Genomic DNA, 25,233 nt, shown 5'->3' on the forward strand with positions numbered 1-25,233 from the left:
TTCCTCCCACTTTCAAAGACATGCACCTGGGGATAGGTCGATTAGCAACACTAAATTGGTCCTAGTTTGTGAATGTGAGTGTGAATGTTGTCCGTCTATCTGTGTTGGCCCTGCGATGAGGTGGCGACTTGTCCAGGGTGTACACTGCCTTACGCCAGATTGTAACTGAGATAGGCACCAGCGCCCCCCGCGACCCCAAAGGGATTAAGCGGTAGAAAATGGATGGGTGGATGGGTTTTTGGATGGTTAAACAGGTCATGGCTAAACAGATCGTTTAGCCATGACCTGCATTGTTAGCTCCCTTTTATTATCAGTTTTTTAAAGGGGAACATTATCACCAAACCTATGTAAGCGTCAATATATACCTTGATGTTGCAGAAAAAAGACCATATATTTTTTAACCGATTTCCAAACTCTATATGGGTGAATTTTGGCGAATCAAACGCCTTTCTATTTATCGCTCTCGGAGCGATGACGTCAGAACGTGACGTCACTTAGGTAATAAAGCCGCCATTTTCTCAAACACATTACAAACACTGGGTCTCAGCTCTGTTATTTTCCGTTTTTTTCGACTATTTTCTGGAACCACCGACAAGGCATGGTTGTCGGTGTGTTGTAGGAGGGTGTAACAACACTAACAGGAAGGGATTCAAGTTGCAGCACTGGCCCAAAGATGCGAAAGTGGCAAGAAATTGGACGTAATTTGTTCAAAATACAAGGGTGTGGGGAAAGCCGACGAAATGGTCAGTTGTTTGTTCCGCACACTTTATCGACGAAAGTTATGCTACTACAGAGATGGCAAGATTGTGTGGATATCCTGCAACACTCAAAGCAGATGCATTTCCAACGATAAAGTCAAAGAAATCTGCCGCCAGACCCCCATTGAATGTGCCGGAGTGTCTGCACATTTTACCGGCGATGCTAAGGCAGACATGGCACAGAGATGTATGGATAACCTGCAGATGCATTTCCAACGATAAAGTCAACGAAATCACAAAGGTGAGTTTTGTTGATGTTATTGACTTATGTGCTAATCAGACATATTCGGTCGCGGCATGACTGCCAGCTAATCGATGCTAACATGCTATTTAGGCTAGCTTTATGTACATTTGTAGCTATGTTTGCATCCAGCGTTTCCTTCCACCCACATTTAATGCCAAACAAGCACTTACCAATCGACATATTTAAGTTGATCCAGTGTCACAAGATGCGAAACTTCCAATTGTTTGGTCTGCACATTTTACCGGCGATGCTAAAGCAGACATGGCCGAATAGCGTCAATAGCTATTCCCTCAATAGCTTCAGTTTCTTCTTCAATTTCGTTTTCGCTATCTGCCTCCATACTCCAACCATCCGTTTAAATACATGCGTAATCTGTTGAATCGCTTAAGCCGCTGAAATCCGAGTCTGAATCCAAGATAATGTCGCTATATCTTGCTGTGCTATCCACCATTTGTTTGTATTGGCATCACTGGATGACGTCACTGGAAAATGGACGGTGGCTTCACAGATAGCGAAAATCAGGCACTTTAAAGCTTTTTACTGCGATATTCCGGGATGGGTAAAATTTGAAAAAAAAATTGAAAAATAAAATAAGCCATTGGGAACTGATTTTTATTGGTTTTAAAACTTCTGAAATTGTGATAATGTTCCCCTTTAAAAACACACATAAAAGGTAACAAGAAGTGTGTTCTTGTCTTACATAAGGATGATTTTTGTAGACAAAATTCCCTAAAAAGTGCAGTTTTACTTCAAAATCAACTGGAAAGGTCAATTAAGGTAATCATTTCTAAAGGAGAATGTTGAGGAGAGCTTTGTGTCTAGCGACACGGCCTAAAGGCTATAAGCAGATGGACCAGAATAGCTACTGATATCAGGGAACATAACAGAGGCAGGAAGTACATATGGCATCAGTCAAGTTGATGCTAAGTCTGACAGTCGACTTCACTTCCTGAGATTTTTTTCTGAGTGGGGGTTTATGATTAAAACAGAATAATACCTCCGCATGCCAGCTTGCCACATCAACCCAAAAGGAAACAGTTAAAAAAAAGGAATGTCTCTACCACGAAAGAAAAGGCTTTGCTACCCCTTTGCCTCAATGGCCTTTGAAGTCGCAAAGCCAAAAATGAATGTTCTTTGTCAAGTTCACACAAGGAGGCTGTGACGACACGCCTGTGATTTTCCATCTTTGTTGTTGTCGACGGGAAAGAAAGGGACAAATTGAAAAGACGGGAACTCCGAGCCATCCTTTCCCTTGACAACAGAGGCAGCAATTGTTTCCTGCCTTCACGAGGATGGCAGACAAAGAGCCATTGCTACTAGTTTTTACAGGCCACTCATAGTGGACTTTTACAAAGGAGCTCCTTTCACTTCAGATGTAAGCCTGCGGTGGTGTTTGGGACAACACCACAATTAATTTTGGCATTGTAGTTAAATGGTATGGATTATTTCCTTCAGACATGCTACATTAGGAACAACACATGGTTAACATTTGTATAATTAGACATGTTTGATAAGGTGCAGGAAGAAGCAGATCTTATTTAATCCTACCACTTCTCTGTGTTTATCACTGATAATCCCTTCACTCCACACTTTTAATACCTTTTAGGCGTTGAAAAATGGACAGGGGAAAACAAAGGAATATAAATATAAAAATCAGAATAAAAATCTAAGAAAGTAAAATTGGGAATTGTCAATAAAAAACGTTAGAATAAAAAACAAGTAAATGAAATACATTGGGGATAAATACTTGAATCCTAGAATAAAAGAAAAAAATGCAACAATTTAGGGCACGGGTCATAAATTCACAGTCCACAGGCCCTTAATTTGTGTCCCTCTACTTAACTTCATAGCTTAATATAATTGTGGCCCATGCACTCTGTTAAATATAGTTAAATATATTATGACTATAATAAATCCGACTAAAATAAAATGAAATACCATTACAGTGCAAACACAAAAATGACAGCACAACCAACACACATCAAGCAATCCACAGAGCAGTTCCCTAGAATGAGTTGAACCTTCTCTTGGGAACTCAACATTGTCCAAATGTACAATGTTTACATTCAATGTCACATTAATAATGACTTTAACCCTTTTTCGACAGTTAATGTCTAGTGAAATTTCTAACGTCTCACAATAAGTTTACGTTATTGAATGTAGGCAAGTCAAAAACTAGTGCCAGGCGGAAAACGGCCGCCTAAGCTCGAGCATGTTGATTAGCTTTCTGTGGCTGCCTACTTGTCAATGTGACAATGATTGAATCACAACAAGTAAGACAAATAGAAAAATCCAAACAAGGGAATTTTGACCAAGATTTGAAGGTCACAAAAAAGTAAGACAAATAAAAAATCCAAACAAGTGAAATTGACCAAGATTTGTGCTAAGGGAATAGGTATGCAAATTACATCTAAAATACAGGTGAAACACACAAAAATTGAATATGTTGCAATAAATTGTTTATTCCAGCAATTTGATTTAGAACAGGGGTGTCAAATGTACGGCCCGAGGGCCGGATCAGGCCCGCGGACAGGTTTTATCCGGCCCGCGGGATTTGGTTTGCTACGTATAAAAATTAACTTGAAATTTCTGAATGAAAGAAACTGCTCTTCTAAATGTGTCCACTGGATGTCGCAAAAGCAATTATTTGTATCTTTGTAGATGATGGTACATATATACAAAATAAACTATGTGATGTTAGTACATCATTCGAGGAAAATAATCAAACAACATAAATAACATCCTGTAATTTATCTTGATAGGTTGAAAATGAACACCAATGAGTTCACTGTCGAACATTATCACATCCTTTAATCAGAAAATATAAATATCAACAAATAAAGATAGAATACTATTAACTGTATAAAAAAACTCCAACACAATAATGATTTGTACATTTTCAGAAAGTGCTTGTTCTTTTTTTAAACAAAGAACTAAAGTTGATGAATGGATGAATGGTGTAAAAAAACAACAACAACACCATTATGATTTGTACATTTTCAGAATGTGCTTGGTCTAGTTTTGAACAAAGAGCTGAAGTTTTCTTTATTTTTAAGTTATCGTGCCATGATTTTACGAGTCCAGCTCTCTTTGGAGTAGATTTTCTCCATGTGGCCCGCGTTTTAAATTGAGTTTGACACCCATGGTATAAACCATATAACAATATATGAATATAACAATATCAACAAAAAAACATGCATTTTTTTAATACTAGATTACAACAAAATTATCTATAAGTGAGGTGAATGGTGTAAAAAAAAAAAAAAAAAACATCAACCCAGCAACATTATGAATTGTACATTTTCAAGATGTGCTTGTTCTACTTTTAACAAAGACCTGAAGTTGTCTTTATTTTTAAGTTATCGTGCCGTGATTTTATCAGTCCGGCTCACTTTGGAGTAGATTTTTCTCCATGTGGCCCGCGATCTAAAATGAGTTTGACACCCTGATTTAGAAGGTGACACTAATATATGACATAGGCTCATAACATGCAACTCAAGATACTCAAAGCCTTCTTTTGATATTATTTTGATGATTATGGCTTTCAGCTTAACAAAAATCTCAAATTGAAACATTTTTGAAAATTCGGGGTTTTCAAAAACTGTAAGCTTTGATCATCAAAATGATATCAAACATACGCTTGACATACCGGTATCTCACTTTGAAAGTAATGAGTTTGTCACATATTTGTTTCACATGTATGGTTAAATTGCTGACATTAATGGACTTTTACACAATATTCAGATTTTTTGAGTTCCACCTCTATTAATTATTCATGGTGGCTCAATGCTTTAAAAGTTAGTCTTAAATTCCAGCAAACATGGTTTGATACACAGCCAGGACAACAATAATGTAAATATTAAACTTAATCATAAATCAATTTTTATAAAGTTATTTACCTATTTATTTGTGATTTCTTTGGTTATTATTTATTCTGTTAATTTTGTTATTTCATAAAATTTTTTATAATTATTAAATAATTAGTTTTTTATTCATAATACTCCAAAACATACATCGAATCCCTTCAAACCACCCACTCCTGAAATCCAAATGTCGTACCTGGTCATTAAAGCTACTGGTAGAGGCAGGGTCGTCGTATAGAGGGGATAGGTGATGACAAATCTAAGGGCTCACAGCCCGGTAGGGCCCGCACATACACCCCAGTAGCCTCTATGACACAATTATTATGCATACCATGAACAAATTTACAGTATATTAATCCAAATGAAAACAAAGCCACAAGTTTATTTACGAAGCCACAATTTCAATAATTCCAATAACACTTTTGGCCCCTTCTTAAAAATGGTTTGGTCCACACTGTGGTTTGATCTTTACCACCATTGTTGTTCCTCATCACAATTAAGGGAGCACAAGTGAAATCCAGCAGGGTTAGGACATTATAAAATAGTTGGTATGTAGGCCAGGAGTAGGAGCAATAGAGCAGGGGCACGGGGCATCAAAAACTTTTTGGTGCAAAACTACCAAGGGCGGCTGAAACAATAAGCCTACTTGTTCATTTAATGTGTGGAACATTACCTTTGACCGCGCTACAATCGAGTCTGGACAAAACACCAGTTCAATACAAAAAAAGTCCCCAGTTTATTGTAAAGTGTCTGTGTGTATGTGTGTTTCACACATATCACTGTCGGACGGGACTCCACCATGTACCTATTCAGCGGCTGCATTGAAATGTATTATTAAATATTCAAGTTCTAATAATTACTTAAAAATTAATGACCTATGTCAGACGCTCATAATTACTCATGAGCATCTAAGGAAGGTCACTTGCATTATCATGATGTGTTCAATGTGATCTTGTAAAATAATTTATTTGGAGGACATTTGAATAGCCTGAGTATGAAAAAGTTAAATGTTAAAAGATTTGTTGGTGTTTGTTTTCATAGCAATATCAAATAAAGACACTATAATTGCTGGGATGCAATCATGTGACCTAGAGGCCCTTCTGGGTTTCAGGCAATGGTCTAGAGCAGTGGTTCTCAACCTTTTTTCAGTGAAGTACCCCCTGTGAACATTTTTTTTAATTCAAGTACCCCCTAATCAGAGCAAAGCATTTTTGGTTGAAAAAAAGAGATACAGATGTAAAATACAGCACTATGTCATCAGTTTCTGATTTATTAAATTGTATAACAGTGCAAAATATTGCTCTTTTGTAGTGGTCTTTCTTGAACTATTTAGAAAAAAAGATATAAAAATACAGTAACTAAAAAGTAGTTGAAAAATAAACAAATGATTCAATTATAAATAAAGATTTCTACACATAGGAGTTCTCATCATCTAAAAGTGCCCTCTTTGGGGATTGTAATAGAGATCCACCTGGATTCATGAACTTAATTCTAAACATTTCTCTACAAAAAAAGACATCTTTAACATCAATATTTATGGAACATGTCCACAAAGAATCTAGCTGTCAACACTGAATATTGCATTGTTTTGTTTCTTTTCACAGTTTATGAACTTACATTCATCTTCGGGTACATTCATATTTTGTTGAAGTATTATTCAATAAATGTATTCATAAAGGATTTTTGAATTGTTACTATTTTTGGAATATTTGAAAAAAAATCTCACGTAGCCCTTGGCATACCTTCAAGTACCCCCAGGGGTACGCGTACCCCCATTTGAGAACCACTGGTCTAGAGTCCCATTGGGCTACTTTTTATTTGTCTGGATCAGTACAAATGTGGGCGCATTTGGAAAAGTTTAGAGGCAAATATACAGCATAAGTGTTTATGAAAACATATTTAAAATGGGATGGTGTGGATTTATACACTCTTGAGAAAAATATTTTTTGAAATATTTAAACCATTCATCCTCTCCAAGACGTTACTGCTCGCTACAAATTCATTTCATTTGAAACTTACATTTAGATTTAGAAAATAAACGATTGGCGGCACGTCATGTCTTTACATCAAGCGGGGTCTAAAAATTAAGCAATAATCAGTAAAAGACAATGTACGACTTTTTTGTGCATCGCCAAGGAACGTATTTGATTGACATAACCAGTGCCGTGCAACTGTGATTGTGACGCTAATGAGAAAAAGGATACGTTTGTTTGCAGTTGATTTCCTGCTTCAAATATTAGTACAATTAATACAATTGTTGTTCAGCAATGTTTGTTGGAAATATCAACATAAATCACATGCTGTTGAGCCTCCAGGAGATGTATTCATCCAGTTCATTAATACCACTGAGGATATTTTCTTGATACTAACAAATATCACCAAAGATGCTATAATGTCGTCACCCATGTGTTGAATAAATAACTTGGCTTTCCTGCACAACAACAACTGAGTTGATGCTTAAGAAACAAGTTTATGTCAGAAAAACAACAAATTTAGCTGAACTGCACCAATTTTGTCAAGAGGAGTGTTCAAAAAGTCAACCAGAAGCTTGCCAGAAGCTTGTGGATGGCTACCAAAAGCCCTCTTATTGCAGTGAAACTTGCCAAGGGACATGTAACCAAATATTAACATTGCTGTATGTGTACTTTTTGACCCAGCAGATTTGCTCACATTTTCAGTAGACCCATAATAAATTCATAAAAGAACCAAACTTCATGAATGTTTTTTGTGACAAACAAGTGTGTGCTCCAATCACTCTATCACAAAAATATAAGAGTTGTAGAAATTATTGGAAACTCAAGACAGCCATGACATTATGTTCTTTACAAGTGTATGTAAACTTTTGACCGCGATTGTAAATTGGCCCTAGTGTGTGAATCTGAGTGTGAATGTTGTCTGTATATCTGTGTTGGCCCTGTGATGAGGTGGAGACTTGTCCAGGGTGTACCCCGCCTGCAGCTTGGATAGGCTCCAGCACCCCCCGCCACCCCAAAAGGGACAAGCGGTAGAAAATGGATGGATGGGTTTACTCGCAATTCATATCACTATTGTGTTGTTATTGTTAGAGAGAAAGGGAAAGTAAGATTTAGTGGCAAGATCCGCTACAAACTGCCATTGTTGTAAAAGTTTTGTTTCAACTCTTGCAACTAGGCTGTTCCACCTGAAGTACATGTGCTCGCACATGCATGTTTGTCCCTGCGGATGCATGTGAGCCCTCTGGAGACGAGCCAATCATCATCATCATAATCAACAGTTTTCAGGGAACAATAACTTGCTGAATCACCTTCTCCATTCCCACTTAGTCAGGCTTTGAAGAGACTTCTTTTTGATGAGAAAACACCAGAAGTGTTACGATCTCTGCAAAAGCATGCAAAGTCAGAAAGACATTGTGGCGATGATCCAAATATAGTTGCGGTTCGGAGGTTAATTTGTGTCTTCACTAGCAACGCTTTTTATGACACTGGATTAATGTGACTACCTTTTTTTTTTCTTTTTTTCTGTGCAAAATTTTCTATTAAAGTACGTTGACGATTTCATTGAATAAAGATTTTTGAGAAAAAGGTGTGTGTTTAAAAATTCAGTTTGTTAAATTACGGTTATACCTATTCAGTGGCCTAGTGGTTAGAGTGTCTACCCTGAGGTCGGTAGGTTGTGAGTTCAAACCCCGAGTCATACCAAAGAATATAAAAAAATGGGACCCAATGCCACCCTGCTTGGCACTCAGCATCAAGGGTTGGAATTGGGGGTTAAATCACCAGAAATGATTCACGGGCGCGGCACCGCTGCTGCCCACTGCTCTCCTCACCTTCCAGAGGGTGATCAAGGGGATGGGTAAATTGCAGAGGACAAATTTCACCACACCTAGTGTGTGTGTGACAATCATTGGTACTTTAACTTTAACTTTAACTTATACCTAAACTTACCAGCTCAATTGACTCCGTGACCGAGCTCTTAACTCGAAACACTTGTACCTCAAATCAAAATCTCCCATTGAAATTGAAATACATATTATTGGTGCTTGCCGCCCCCCCCCCCCCACCCCCCCAGCCCCCCACACACTCCTCCAATAAGCAAGATTTTTACATATCTCATGCCTTTTAAAAAGCAAAACAACATTTGTAATAATAAATATCGTCTGTAGGAGCCTAAATACTGTTTAAGTTATTTTACATTTTATGGAAGGTGCTTTATGTTTATTCAGCCAAAATGGGATTATTTACTTTATTTGCATGATAAGAAAATGTATATATTGAATGCATAGAGTAATTATATAAAGATCACTTTAATTGTAATTATTACATTTGTCAAAATGATTTGATGACGTAACTGTTTTAATTGCATATATGGTGGAAAGATCTGTGTGGTAAGGGCGATTTTGAAAGCAAGGTGTCATGGGTAATTGCATTCAGGTGCAGTGGAATCGAGCCACACAGTTTTTTGACCTCACTCATACTTATTCTCATTCATACTTTTTCTAACTCGTACTGTAAAAAACTCTCTTTATTTTGTCATTCATTTGTTCCCACATCGTGACTGTTTTACGTTTTTGAATAATTAAGTTGACAAGTAAACCATAAAAACCAAGAAGAACGTCTGGAGTTTTGATTGTTGTTGCCGCAAAAAGCGGAATGAAGGAGAAAGTAGAGGAGCGTCAAGCTAAGGCTACTTTAGGAATCTAAAAACTATATAATAGAATGTATGAGTACAAACAACTACAGAAGTTATATGAAGTAATGTAATAATAATGTTTTTACCTTGGAGAGTGGATTATGGTATCTCTTTCAGCTATTTGTCCATCAAACCCACCACCATGTCCTTTGTGTTCTTTGATGTTTGATGTTTCCCTCTTACACACATGTGAGAGGGATATGTACTATGTCTATGAGTTGTTGTAGTTTTTTCCCTTGGCCTCAGTCTGGACCCCCTCTCCAGTGGCCCAGGCTTAGACAGATTTTTTAATCTTCTATTTTTTTCTCCCATTCCCCCCCACTTGTTTACCTGTATCTCACCTTTTTTGTAAGGGGCGCTGGAAGCCGGCAGACCCGTCAGCAATCCTGTTCTGTCTCCCTGTAATGTTTGTCTGATCTTGAATGGGATTGAGCTGAAAATTAAAATTTTCCTGAAGGAATAAATAATGTACTATCTAATCCATCTAATCTAATCAGCAGCTTTTCTCTATTTTCATGGATAAATGTCTGCCGTTTACATATTATTTAACATCTTTGGCTGCTTCAATAGGTGCAGACTAGCAGTGATATTTTTATATTGCTTTGCCAAGTAAAATTAAAATACCATAAATACAAGTAGACGGAGTAGATATTGAAAGGGACAGGAAACCTCATGTGAAAAAATACACAACATAAAGTAGCAAGAAACAAGTCAATAATGAATAAAGCAAAATATGTACACTACAAAAATCACTCCATATTCTCTCCTGCTCGCTAGTGTTATAATACCTGAGTTATTGTGTAGAATTATGGGGAAATAACTGCAAGTACTGTATGCGCTTCATTCACTAACGGTGTTACAAAAAAGATAAATTAGAATAATATATAATGTTGGATATAGAGAACTTTCAAAGCCTTGCTTTCTTGAATCGAAAATACTGAAATTCAACAACTTGGTGCATTTGCAAGTAGCTATAATATGTACAAAGTAAACTATAACTTGCTACTCAAGAACGTTCAACAATTCTTCTCAACAAAAAAGAAGAAATATAAACTATAATTTAATATGCACGTACAACACTTAAGACCATTAGCATATCCATGTGTGAAATAGATTCAGCAAGGAAATCAAAGTACAAAGAAGAATAATTATGATAAACATCTTGAAATTTTAGAAAAAAAAGATAATCTCATTCTTCTTCTAGGACAATCATAAATTACTTAACTTTGTATTTATGTTAAATGTAATTATTGTGTTCATGTTTGTATGTCGAATATTTATTTGTGTATTTGATATTTGTTTACTTATTGTATATTAATTAATGTATTCATTTATTTATTAACTGATCTGTTCTGTTACAAACAGAGAACAAAGACATGGGATAAAACTGCTATGATATGAAAAGGGGTAGGATTAAATAAGCTCTGCTTTTTCCTAGTCCTTTTTTCTAAGACTGTAATTAAACAACTGGAAATAAGTGATGCATTACATTGTAGTTGTATTGTATGCATGCTCGAAATAAACATAAACTAACAAACTAACTAAGTTAGAGAGCTGCTTAGTCATGTTTTTGATTATTTATTTGTTCTAACTAAATTAATATCATCCACTTCTTCTCAGCACTATCCTTCACCCTTACTTTCTTCCTTCCCATGCTTGGACAAAGTTATGACCATCTCTAGCTATAACCAAACGCTATCCAGTACAAACCCCGTTTCCATATGAGTTGGGAAATTGTGCTAGATGTAAATATAAACGGAATAGAATGATTTGCAAATCCTTTTCAACCCATATTCAATTGAATGCACTACAAAGACAACATATTTAATGTTCAAACTAATAAACTTTATTTTTTTTGCAAATAATAATTAACTTTGAATTTCATGGCTGCAACACGTGCCAAGGTAGTTGGGAAAGGGCATGTTCACCACTGTGTTACATCACCTTTTCTTTTAACAACACTCAATAAACGTTTGGGAACTGAGGAAACTAATTGTTGAAGCTTGATGTACCGCTTAAGTTGTTGTCGTATTTTACGCTTCATAATGCACCACAATTTCTATGGGAGACATGTCTGGACTGCAGGCAGGTTAGGAAAGTATCCACTCTCTCTTGCTACAAAACCATGCTGTTGTAACACGTGGCTTGGCATTGTTTTGCTGAAATAAGCAGGGGCGTCCATGATAACGTTGCTTGGATGACAACATATGTTGCTCCAAAACCCGTATGGACCATTCAGCATTAATGGTGCCTTCACAGATGTGTAAGTTACTCATGCCTTGGGCACTAATACACCCCCATACCATCACAGATGCTGGCTTTTGAACTTTGCGCCTATAACACTCCGGATGGTTATATTCCTCTTTGTTCTGGAGGACACCACGTCCACAGTTTCCAAATATAATTTGAAATGTGGACTCGTCAGACCACAGAACACTTTTCCACTTTGCATCAGTCCATCTTAGATGAGCTCAGGCCCAGCGAAGCCGGCGGCGTTTCTCTGTGTTGTTGATAAATGGCATTCACTTTGCATTGTAGAGTTTTAACTTGCATTTACAGATGTAGCGATCAACTGTAGTTACTGACAGTGGTTTTCTGAAGTGTTCCTGAGCCCATGTGGTGATATCCTTTACACACTGATGTCTGTTTTCGATGCAGTACCGCCTGAGGGTTCAAATGTCCGTGGTATCATCGCTTATGTGCAGTGATTTCTGCAGATTCTCTGAACCTTTTGATAAGTTTACGGACCGTAGATGGTAAAATCCCTAAATTCCTTGCAATAGCTCATTGAGAAATCCATCCATCCATCCATTTTCTACCGCTTATTCCCTTTCGGGGTCGCGGGGGGTGCTGGCGCCTATCTCAGCTACAATCGGGCGGAAGGCGGGGTACACCCTGGACAAGTCGCCACCTCATCACAGGGCCAACACAGATAGACAGACAACATTCACACTCACATTCACACACTAGGGCCAATTTAGTGTTGCCAATCAACCTATCCCCAGGTGCATGTCTTTGGAAGTGGGAGGAAGCCGGAGTACCCGGAGGGAACCCACGCATTCACGGGGAGAACATGCAAACTCCACACAGAAAGATCAGAAATGTTGTTCTAAAACTGTTCGACAATTTGCATACAAATTGGTGACCCTCGCCCCATCCTTGTTTGTGAATTACTTAGCATTTTATGGAAGCAGCTTTTATACCCAATCATGGCACCCACCTGTTCCCAATTAACCTGCATACCTGTGGGATGTTCCAAAAATGTTTATCAGTTTTAACATTAAATATGTTGTCTTTGTAGAATATTCAACTGAATATGGGTTCAAAATAATTTGCAAATCATTGTATTCGGTGACGACTTGTCCAGAGTGTACCCCGCCTTTCGCCCGATTGTATCTGAGATAGGCACCAGAGACCCCGCGACCCCAAAGGGAATAAGTGGTAGAAAATGGATGGATGGATGGATGTTTTCCGTTTGTATTTACATCTAAGACAATTTCCCAACTCATATGGAAACAGGGTTTGTAAGACCAAATGTTTTGGTCGGGTCTTACAGGGTTCACTTTGATATTTGTTACGCCAAATAAGGACGGGAATGATTGTAACTTGAATTTTTGTTAGCAATTTTTGTTTGAATAACAATTAGCCGAGAGAAAAATTTCATCTCCAAAACACTGAGATACCAATGTACAGTGTTGTAAAATTCAGTCGATAAAAAAACTATGTACAAATGTTCACTGCAGAAAAATGTGTTGCTTCAAAACTCAAGAACCACTTCTAATAAGAACACTGTCACATGACTGCAAACTTGACACATCATTGGCTGGTCCTGATACTCGATCAATAGGTTCAGTCTTAATTTACCGGAAGTGAGTTTTGAAGCAATAAGTATTTCTTCACTTAATTTTTTTGCACTTCATTTTTATGAACTGAATTTTTAAACACACGAGTTTTGGTCACAAATTTGTATTCAATTAAATTGGCAGCATAACTTGATGTAAAAAAATAAGTTTTTTTTGTTTTTCGTTTGGTTCATATGACTGATTGTGCTTCTGGAAACGAATGTCACCATGGGCTGCATACTGTAAAAAAGGTGGGCTTCTGTGGTTTACTGTTGAAAAGGTCTTTAGAAGTCACTGGAGTAGAGAATACATGAAAAGTGCAGCACAATGACGCTTTAACGAGGTAAAACACCAAGGACAGCCCGGGTGTTGTTCAAACATGTATCTTTCATGTTAGTGACTGAAATGCAAATTGACATGTTTGATCCTGAACTTGATGACACAACACTTTCTTTGTCATGCCTGTTAATCTGGTTTTATGTTTGATCTGTTTTTGTTTTGTTTTTTTGGACTCTTGTTTCACGTTTTGTACTTCCTGGTTTTATTTTGGTTTCCATAGTAACTCATTAGTTCCCACCTTGTCACGCCCCTGCCCTCAGTCCCGCACCTGTTTCTCATTTCCACAGCTACTATTTAAGTCATTTACTTTCTGTCCATCGGTCTGGGAACTTTGCATTCTACTACTTGCCTGCTTTTCATACATGCCTGCACTCTACCTTACCATGCCAACCTTCATGCCTTGCCACGCTGCTAATCATTTTGTCCACGTAAGTTTTTGTTTATAGTTCATAGTTAATTGCTGTTGTGCTAAGTCTTTTTGTTCATAGTTCATTCATGCCATTGTGCAAGTGTTTTTGTTTCCTGTTTGTATTTTGTAGTCAAGTATTATACCTCCTTGTGAGCGCCCTTTGTTTGCTTATTTTTGTATTTAGTGTATAAATAAAATACCATGTACCTGAACTCACGCCTGGCTCGTCCAGTATTCCCTCTGCTTCGAAGGAGCAAAATTAATCCAAGTCGCAGTCCTGCCATTCTTTATGTTTGCTTCACTTTTGTCTTTTTCTTTTTTTAGATTTTACAAGTCATTTTCTGGAAATACCCATGGGGCTAAATTCTGATTCATTTTCTTTCTCTGTGACATATTTGGAATTCCCATGCAAGCGTGAGTAAATTCTCATACGTACCATTTTCCACGTACTCCGTGACAATATAAATGGGCTCCTGGCTCACCACAGCAAAGAGCCGCACAAGGCGAGGATGTTGTAGGTTCTTCATCATGTTGGCTTCTTCCAGAAATGCTTCTGCTGACATCGAGCCGATCTTTAGAACTTTAACGGCAACCTTCCTGTTGTTATTGTGGAGACCTGAAAAGAGATACTTTTTGAAACTGGAGAAACGACAGGAAGATTGTTGCATATTTATTATACTGTATGTATGTGGTAGGCATGTAACCATAAACCGTGTTAATGGTAACTGTGGTAAAACTCCCGACGGTTGGTATTGCCGTTTTAAATTACAGTGGAATGACCAAAAATGGGATTGATAACTGCACTTTAATGAACTCGCAGACTGACTGGTGCTAGCTCGCTAGCTTAAATGCTAACATTAAAACAAAATACATTAACGTCTAAATTGTTGTGATTTTCCCTCTGTAGTTATAATAGTGAAATTTGCTGAAGAAAATTAATGAAACGTTGTAAACAAAAAGACTGAGAAATGTATCTGACCAACATAGGAATTCAAAAATGTGCAAAATAAGCTTTATTCATCACAACAAAGTACATGTGTATTACTGCATGGAAAATACGAAAAATTATATCTCAACCTTCACATGAGAAAAAAAACACACTCCTGTTACAAATAAGTTATGCTAAAGACGAGTAAACATTACACTTAATCTTAAAGTAAATTACTATAGAAATTACACTTTGTATAACAGCTGTAAAAATAAATCAGACAGTAGAATAAATATAGAATGAAAATATGAAATTGCAAGATAATCTGTAAACATGGCATTCAGTGCAATGTTATTTTTATCCAATACTTTTGAGTTTTTTTGGCATGATTTATCTACATAAAGGAATAATCGTGCCAACATAAACATATCAATTAACATTTTAAGTGACAACAACAAATCTTTAGTGATTAAGTTCTATAATCAATGTTGTTGATTATGTCGACTAATTGTTGTAGTCTGACTAATAAATCTAATTAATTCAAAACATGTGTAATGCATGACAGCTAGCGTCAAGAGTGGGGATAGGCACCAAAACCTGGTTCAATGAATTTAGGACCACAAATAGTTTTCAGTTTTACAAGGAAAAAAACGGAATAAGAAATGTTTGTCAACAAAATCCTCTTCAAGAGAAACTTGCATTAACATTTGATTAGAGCGTAAGAAGGACAAATCAGTGTCTCACCAACCACAAACTGCTTGTCACTATTGAAGACAGAATGTTGGAAGCGACACAACTCATAATAACATTATGCTTAACACTCAAAATAAGACTGTTTTGTATATTTATTTTGGTGTTTGACATATTCACACACTTGCACAACATTTTGATACTAGAACAGAAGATTATTTCTATCTCTTTTGACATTAGATGCTGAAAGGCGTCTTAGATTGAGTTATGTTGAATCTTGGAAACCAGATTGTAGGAACAAATGCCTAAGAAATGTGGACAAGTTCAAGCGTTGGTCATGTTTTCCCACACACACAGTGGCAAAAGTTCATCACAGCTGGTAGGAGGGGGTTTTAATAAGAGAGGAACTACTCCCGATAAATGATACAGGGGTCGTGACACAGATTACATAACCGATACCCAGGTAAACAACTGTTTAACCTCTGGGTGAACTCGAACAATGGACAGCCATGCGTCTATTGTTAACTGAGAATTCCCCCAATGCAGAAGTGCCGTGGAAAGGTAGATTTATGTAGTTTGAGTTATGCTGCATGACAAGGTACATTCCTTTCATAACCCTTCGGGTCAAACAGCTCCATGTAGCCCACAGTTAAGACTGTATTGGGCAATACACATTGACCATAGGGCGCCAGTAGCTCAGACCCGGAAGGGACGCTGCAGGCAAAACATCCCAAGGAAATATGCCTGTCTGCTCAACTGGAGTTTGCAGTTGTGTATGTTACCTCATACAGGTAAAAAAGCATGCATATTAGGCTGATTAGAAACTCTAACTTGTCCATAGGTATGAACGTGAGTGTAAACCGTTATCTATCTAGTGTAGAGTAGTAGTACCTCAATTTACGAGCCTTCTGTGACAGACATCTTAACCAAAAACACTTGTATCTCAAATGACTGTCTCCCTTTGAAATTAATTGATGGTGTTTGCCCTCCCCCCAAAGCATCATAATTTTAACACGTAACATGCCTTATAAAAATAAAAATGAACTTTCATAAAACAATAATATAGTATGAAGACAATACAATATAACAGAGGTTCCCAACCCGTCGACTGCGATTGACCAGTTGATCTTTGGGACTCTACTGGTCGATCACGAAAATATTACAAAAACAAACATGTATAAATATGACATCAGTGACACCCCTACCCAGAGAGTGGTCAACAGACCTGCTACCAGGCACACATTTTAACTCCTGAACAGGCAAGCTCGCCTTACTCACATCCCGCTGCACTCAACAACACAGCCACAACCCCCGAACATGGCCACACACTACACTTGCTCCACTCGACGTGCACTAAAATCATTCAGCTGCAACAATGCATTAAGGCTGACCGTTGCATTTTCTAGCATTCAACATCAAACAACTCTTCCCTCAACCTGCGACGAGAAGCTTACAAGCCAAATAACAGAGTCCCTGAACATTGCTCCAAAGTACGGACTTTGTGTCGATTTATTGTGCATACAAAAGTAAAAACTGAAACGTAAAAGGAAAGTAAGGCGGCAACCAAAGAAGGACTTCCCTGTTCATCCCCTCTATCACACAAGAAAAACCTGTCTAGAAAACACCTGTGTTTACTACTTCCACCGCTGACGTAAGACATATGACTCGCGTCCCCATATGTAGCCATACTATGAACAAATATACTACAGTACTAAGACTATAGCGGCCATAAATGGTTAGCTTCTACAGCAGTGGCCTGTGACTCATTTGTCATTGTCCCTAGTCACATTACAAAAAACTAAAACACCAGCAAAAATTGGGCAACAGCAATAAGCGCAATGAGAAAAAGCACCTTTGACAGAAATTACAGCCTCAAGTCTTTTTGAATATGATGCCACCAGCTGGCACAGCTATCTTTGGACAATTTCTCCCATTCCTCTTTGCAGCACTTCTCAAGCTCCATCCGGTTGGAAGGGAAGCGTAGGTGCAGAGCCATTATCTAATCTATTTAGGGATGTTCAATTGGATTCAAGTCTGGGCTCTGACTGGGTCACTCAAAGACATTTAGACAGTTGTCTTGAAACCATTACTTTGATATCTTGGCTGTGTGCTTAGGGTCGTTGTCCTGCTGAAAGATGAATCGTCAGCCCAGTCTGAGTTCAAGAGTGCTCTCGAGTAGATTTTCATCCAGGATGTCTCTGTACATTTCTAAATCCATATTTCCCTCTATCCTGTCTCGTCTCCCAGTTATTGCCGCTGAGAAACATTCCCACACCATGATGCTACCACAATCATGCTTTACTGTAGGGATGGTATTGGCCTGGTGATGATGGTGCCTGGTTTTCTCCAAACATGACGCCTGGCATTCACTCTAAATAATGCTGGTTTATAATAATTTTCTGGTCTCACCAGACCAAAAAAATGATTTTCTCTTGGTAGAAACTTCTTTCAGGTTTGGCAAACGCTTTACTAATAAATGGCTTCCGTCTGACCACTCTACCATACAGGCCTAACTAGTGGATTGCTACAGAGATAGTTATCCTTCTGGAAGGGTCTCCTCTTTCCACAGAGGAATATTGTACCTCTGATAGAGTGACCAACGGAATCTTGTTTATCCCCCCCAACTAGGGCCCTTCTACCCCTATCGCTCAGTTTAGATGGCCGACCAGCTCTAGGAAGAGTCTTGGTGGTTTCAAACGTCTTCCATTTATGGATGATGGAGGCAACTGAGCTCATTTGGTCCTCCAAGGCAGGATATATTTTTCCCAGATATGTGCATCAAGACAATCCTGTCTCGGAAGTCTTCAGACAGTTGCTTCAACTTAATTATTGGGTTGTGCTTTGCCATGCACTGTCAAGTGTGAGACCTTACAGTGTATATATAGACAATGTCATGAGGGGTCGTTCTCCCGGGATGCAGAACGGACAACTCCGGACAAAGCGTGAAGGTAGGAGTATGATTTATTGTCATAAATCAATCAACAACAAAAAACAGGAAACAGGCAAAAGGAAAGCGTGTCGTTTGCACGAGAAGCATAAGAACCACAACTTAGCACTGGAATCATGAGCAAGGAAACTAACTAGCTGTGGCATCAACAAACAAGACTTACGTGGACCAGGCAAGAATCGAACAATGACGCCAGCCCGACTGACTGGCAAAGACAAGCTTAAATAATGCGTCTGATTAGTGCTCGGGATGCAGGTGAGCGGGCGAGCACTAATCAGAGACAGGTGAACACAATGAGTAACCATGGCAAACAGAACAAGCTCAGGTGTCACAAACAGGAACTAAAGGAGTCCAAAACTAACAGAAAATACAACATGATCCGGACCACGGATCATGACAGACAAGTGTGTGCCTTTCCAAATCATGTCCAACCTATTTGATCTATCACAGAAAAACTCCAGTTAAGCTGCAGGAACATCTCAAGGATAATCGTTGAAACAAGATGCTCCTGATCTCTCTTTTGAGCTTCATTGCAAAGGTTGTAATTACGTATGTATATGTGATTTCCTAGTTGTGTGTTGAATTTTAAAGGCAAAAATATTTTATTCCAACATAAAAAAATGTGGAAGAAGTGAAGCGCTGTGAATACTTTGTGGCGGCACTGTAACTTGAAATTTTCATTGAAACTTGAAGCCAGCAGCTCTTATTTCAAAAAGGTTTTAGGTTGTGGTGGTACTATATTACATAACACAAACTGGAGTGTAGTGGTATGTGTTCTTCCACACACCCATCAAAACATCTAGTAAACAGAACACAATGTTGATGTTTCCCTCACCCATCCACACATCTCCAAATTGGCCTGCACCAAGCTTGTTCACCAATTTTAAGGACTCTCGAGGGATCTCCCACTCATCTTGCCACCAAGGTTTCTGAGGCATTCTCGACTGGCATGGCTTCACCAACTTGGTGCATAAGCCATTGGCATCAACTGGGTGATGGAAAGTGGATTCACGCAAAGTTACTACAACAAGAACCTTGAATGATACATGTTTGCTGTTTGCACATACCTGAATGATGGTGGACCAGCTCCTTCAGGGAACTGCAACATATCTTGGCGGTGATGTAGAAACCACCATTGTCCAAGTTGCGGATCTTGTAGTGCTTCACTCCTTCACCAGTGCTTTGGTCCAAGTCTCGGACTGATAAGGAGTACGACCCTGAAGCAAAATACAGGCAAGATAGTGTTGTTTGCATGGTTGAGATTTCAAGCTTTTGCTCTTCACCATTACATGTTATTTCTTCTTTGGCAGAAAAACAATGATGTTGGAAAACCAAACACAACCACACCACAATTATTTTTTTTAACTTCAATCATAGCAGATATCTGCACTGTACTCAGCGCCATTCTCCTTTATTTTGCATGCACCACAATGGCACATTAGCAATATTATAGTTTTTTCCATTTGCTTACACACAATTTTACTAACTGTGTGTCTTTTTTCAAAATGATTTACACACTATTCCTAACACAACATTACATTTTCTTAATTCCTAGATTATTTGCAAAATGACACACTTCAGTCAAAACATATGCCCATTCATCAAAATAAAGCAAGCATTTGTAAAGTTGCAGTTTTATTGTCATCTCACTCACACAGACTTCAAATGATAAGACACTTTTGGAGGGACTTACCCAGAACAGTGATAAATATAAAATACATTTGTAAAAAAAACTATTTTACGATAAGAAATCACGTTTGGGGCATTTCGCCTGACCTTTTTAGCATATGTGATGAATGATTACTGTAACTTGACAAAATATATTGGCAAATCCATAGCAATCATCATTGTGGGCCTATACGTAAGGACCTAAAGAGAAAGTACAAATATCCTGTAATCTTTTCAAGATGCTGCCAACTGAAAATATTTATTTTTACCACAGTCAGGTAAAGTAACATATCACAGTAGTCAACAATGATATGCAATACAAATTAAAATCTGAGACGAATAAAAAGGTTTGATAAAAAAATCTGGAGATACAAATTAAAAATGGAAAAAACTGTATAGCTGTAGCACCCACTTGAAAGCTGTATTTTAAGTTTTATCACCCATGTGTCTTTACACCTGGCGGATGTGATTATCCAATGTGTTCATTTGTGTGGTCGTTGGCAAGCCAGCCCTTTGGATTGACCATGAAGTAACTTCACAATTCTTATCTTTGTGTAAGGTGTAAAGATATGTGTATCACAATCCTAGAGTATGTGTAAAGTGTGAAAATGTGCGTATCACAACCGTTATCTGTGTTCAAGATGTGAAAATGTGTGTATCACAATACTTATATGTGTGCAAGGAAGGTGTGTGTAAAGCATTGTGTGTAGTAATATTTCGCAAAAACTGTGAAGCAGGGTCTATGCCTAATATTAGGCAAATCTGCACAGTGGTTTTGCTTACTGTGTGTAGACTTTTATTAACTGTGTGAAAATGTTAAAATTTAGTGTGTAAGCAATTAGAAAAAAACTGTAAGGATGCAAAATGGCAGTTCCATTTACCATATGTTTTGGCCTATAAGTGTTTGGTCTTCTCAATTCTGGGTCCCCGTGCACAAAACTCCCAATGGGCCAATGGGCCCCAGACCCCACCCTAAATGTCGACAATCCACACACACAGATACTTGGTATGTTTATTGCATGAATTTGGTTGAAATCAGCATTTTATAGTTTATGGTTTTAGTTTATTTAAAACATGCATACAATTACAACATGATACATCACAATTTCCAGTTTCTCTTTTCAACATGTTCGAAAGGAGGAGGAAGAAGCCAAGCTTATTTAATCCTATCCCTTTTCCATTATATAGCATTTGTTAACACTATTGTTCACTTCCTGTTCTCAATTTGTTCACAATACATTGCTTAAATAATAAAATAAAATAAGAATAAAATAACAAATAAATAAATAATAAATATTGAAGTACTGTAAGGATATCATATTGTGAGATGAATAATATTACCCATAAGTTCAAAATGTTTATCATGATTCTTCTTGTTTTTATATTTCAAACACTTTGAGTTCGAACAATTTCTTAAACTGAATCATAATAGTACTTTGATTGCGTTGTTTGCTTAATGCATTCCATAATTTAATTACACATATTGATATGCTGAAGGATTTAAGTGTTGTACGTGCATACACATGCTTTAAGTTACATTTTCTCTGAGATTATATTTCTCCTCTTTTGTTGAGAAGAATTGTTGTGCGTTGTTGGGTAGTGGATTATAGTTTGCTTTGTGCATAACTTTAGCAGTTAGCAAATTCACTATATCGTGGAATGTCAATATTCTTTATTCAATAAATAAAGGGTTTGTATGTTCTCTATATCCAACATTATGTATTATTCTAATTGATCTATTTTGTAACACCGGTAATTAATGTAGTGTACTTTTGTAGTTATTTCCCCATATTTCTACACAATAACTCAGATATGGTAACACTTGGAAGAAGTAAAGAATATGGAGAGATTTTTGGTCCAATACATATTTATATATTGTATATTTGTATATGAGATTTCCAGTTCATTTTTATCATCAATTATTACACCCAGAAATAGGATTTAATTTACTATTTTAATTTCTATTCTGTCTAAGCGTATTTGTGTGTGACTTTCTTTTCCTGTGTTACAAAATAGCATTATTTTAGTTTTACTAAGATTTGAGGGTAGCCTGTTTTTGTCAAACCATCCCTTTAATTTATCAATTTCTTCTGTTATTATTAGCATTGTGTTCTCTCTTGAACTAAACTAGGTTGTATCATCTACGAATAACACAACTAATACTCACTTTACTAATTTTTTTTGTATAAAGATTGAACAATTTTGGTCCCAAAATTGAACCTGTGATACACCACAGGATGTATTTATATTTATTTTAAAACACATGTAAAAAAATAAACTAAATCAGGTTTTTAAAGATCGGATTGACAAATCAAGATAACCAGGGAAAGGTGTGTCCTGATTAATCAGAGACATGCAAGTAACTCAGCGCTCAGACAAGAGAAGTGTCGTTGGCAAACAGGAAGTGGAAAGCAAAAATAGTGGACAGGAAATAATACATAAACTAGTGAAAGTAATCCTAAAGTCCAAACAGTCATGTCATATCTCAGCTGCATTCGGGCGGAAGGCGGCGTGCACCCTGGACAAGTCGCTGCATCATCGCAGGGCCAACACAGATAGACAGACAACATTCACACTCACATTCACACAGTAGGGCCAATTTAGTGTTGCCAATCAACCTATCCCCAGGTGCATGTCTTTGGAGGTGGGAGGAAGCCAGAATACCCAGAGGGAACCCACACAGTCATGGGGAGAACATGCAAACTCCACACAGAAAGATCCCGAGCCCGGGATTGAACCCAGGACTACTCAGGACCTTCGTGTTGTGAGGCACATGCACTAACACGTGTTCCACCGTGCTGCCTGTCATGTGATATCATGTCACATATAACCTGTCATTATGCCTATGAATGTGATTACAAATCTATCAGGCTTTTCTTTACTTCAGAGTGTAAAGTAGAGATTAGCTGATCCAAATAGGATCGTCATTAGTAAATAATACACATCATAATTATATACTATTGTTAGTACGTACAAACCCCGTTTCCATATGAGTTATGAAAATGTGTTAGATGTAAATATAAACGGAATACAATGATTTTGTCACGCCTGTAAGTTTATGTTTTGGTTTTGGTCAGGTTATTTTCAGTTTTTTGGACATTTAAGTTCTGTCTTGGCATTTCCTGGTTTGTTTTTGTCTCCATGCCAACTCATTACTTTTCAACTCTCGTGTCACGTCCCTGTTCTCAGCCTCACCTGTTTTCACTAATCATCACAGCTACTTAAGTCACTCTTTTTCTTGTCTGCTTTCTGCGATCTTCACACTCGCACGCACCCTACCCATGCTGTTCCAACCTTCACGCCCTCGTCCACAGTTCCATGCCGAGTAAGTTTGTGTATTTATGCCACAGTGCTAGTTTTGTTTTGTTTGTATGTAGTCATGCCATTGTGCTGTTTTGTTTTAAGTTTAGTATAGATTATTATCCGCCACAGACCGCGTCCTTGGTTTGCCTTTTTGTAGTTTGTTTGTTTATTTAATAAATATCATGTACCTGAATTCACGCCTGGCTCGTCCTGTAATCCAGCTGCGTCGAAGGAGCACACACAATCCATGTCCAAGCCTGACAGATTTGCAAATAATTTTCAACCCATATTCAGTTGAATATGCTACAAAGACAACATATTTGATGTTCAAACTGATAAACATTTTTTTTTTTTGCAAATAATCATTAACTTTCGAATTTGATGCCAGCAACACGTAACAAAGAAGTTGGGAAAGGTGGCAATAAATACTGATAAAGTTGAGGAATGCTCATCAAACACTTATATAGAATATCCCAAAGGTGTGCAGGCTAATTGGGAACAGTTGGGTGCCGTGATTGGGTATAAAAGCAGCTTCCATGAAAAGCTAAGGAATTCACAAACAAGGATGGGGTGAGGGTCATCACTTTGTAACCAAATTTTTGAACAGTTTTAGAACAACATTTCTCAACGAGCTATTGCAAAGAATTTAGGGATTTTACCATCTACGGTCCGTAAAATCATCAAAAGGTTCAGAGAATTCGTAGAAATCACTGTACGTAAGCGTTTATATTACGGACGTTAGAACCTTCGGCGGTACTGCATCAAAATCGACATCAGTGTGTAAAGGATATCACAACATGGGCTTAGGAACACTTCATAAAACAACTGTCAGTAACTACAGTTGGTCGCTACATCTGTAAGCGCAAGTGAAAACTCTACTATGCAAAGCCAAACCCATTTACCAACAACACCCTGAAACGCCCCCGGCTTCGCTGGGCCCGAGCTCGTCTAAGATGGACTGATGCAAAGTGGAAAAGTGTTCTGTAGTCTGAAGAGTCCACATTTCAAATCATATTCGGAAACAGAGGACGTGGTGTCCTCCAAAACAAAGAGGAAAATAACCATTCGGGTTGTTTTAGGCGCAAAGTTCAAAAGCCAGCATCTGTGATAGTATGGGGGTGTATTAGTGCCCAAGGCATGGGTCACTTACACATCTGTGAAGGCACCATTAATGCTGAATGGTCCATACAGGTTTTGGAGCAACATATGTTTTCATCCAAGCAACGTTATCATGGAACGCCCCTGCTTATTTCAGCAAGACAAAGCCAAGCCAAGTGTTACAACAGCGTGGCTTTGTAGTAAAAGAGTGCGGGTACCCTTCTGGCCCGCCTGCAGTCCAGACCTGTCTCCCATCGAAAATGTGTGGAGCATTATGAAGCATAAAATACGAGAGCGGAGATCCCGGACTGTTGAACGACTGAAGCTCTACATAAAACAAGAATGGGAAAAAATTCCACTTTCAAAGCTTCAACAATTAGTTTCCTCAGTTCCCAAACGTTTATTGAGTGTTGTTAAAAGAAAAGGTGATGTAACACAGGGGTGAACATGCCCTTTCCCAACTACTTTGGCACGTG

General features: G+C 37.8%; 1 protein-coding gene across 2 annotated transcripts in view; it reads right to left on the reverse strand.

Annotated features, from left to right (window-relative positions):
* Positions 1-25,233, reverse strand: part of lck (LCK proto-oncogene, Src family tyrosine kinase) — a 46,380-nt gene that overhangs the window by 7,555 nt on the left and 13,592 nt on the right. For both annotated transcript variants that reach the window (XM_061895599.1, XM_061895598.1), the window contains 3 exons: positions 19,756-19,905; positions 19,524-19,676; positions 14,560-14,739 (listed from right to left, as the gene is read on the reverse strand). In XM_061895599.1, coding sequence (XP_061751583.1) covers positions 14,560-14,739; positions 19,524-19,676; positions 19,756-19,905 — 483 coding nt within the window. The remainder of the gene's footprint in view (positions 1-14,559; positions 14,740-19,523; positions 19,677-19,755; positions 19,906-25,233) is intronic.

Source organism: Nerophis ophidion, linkage group LG03 (assembly GCF_033978795.1).
Source record: "Nerophis ophidion isolate RoL-2023_Sa linkage group LG03, RoL_Noph_v1.0, whole genome shotgun sequence".
NCBI lineage: Eukaryota > Metazoa > Chordata > Actinopteri > Syngnathiformes > Syngnathidae > Nerophis > Nerophis ophidion.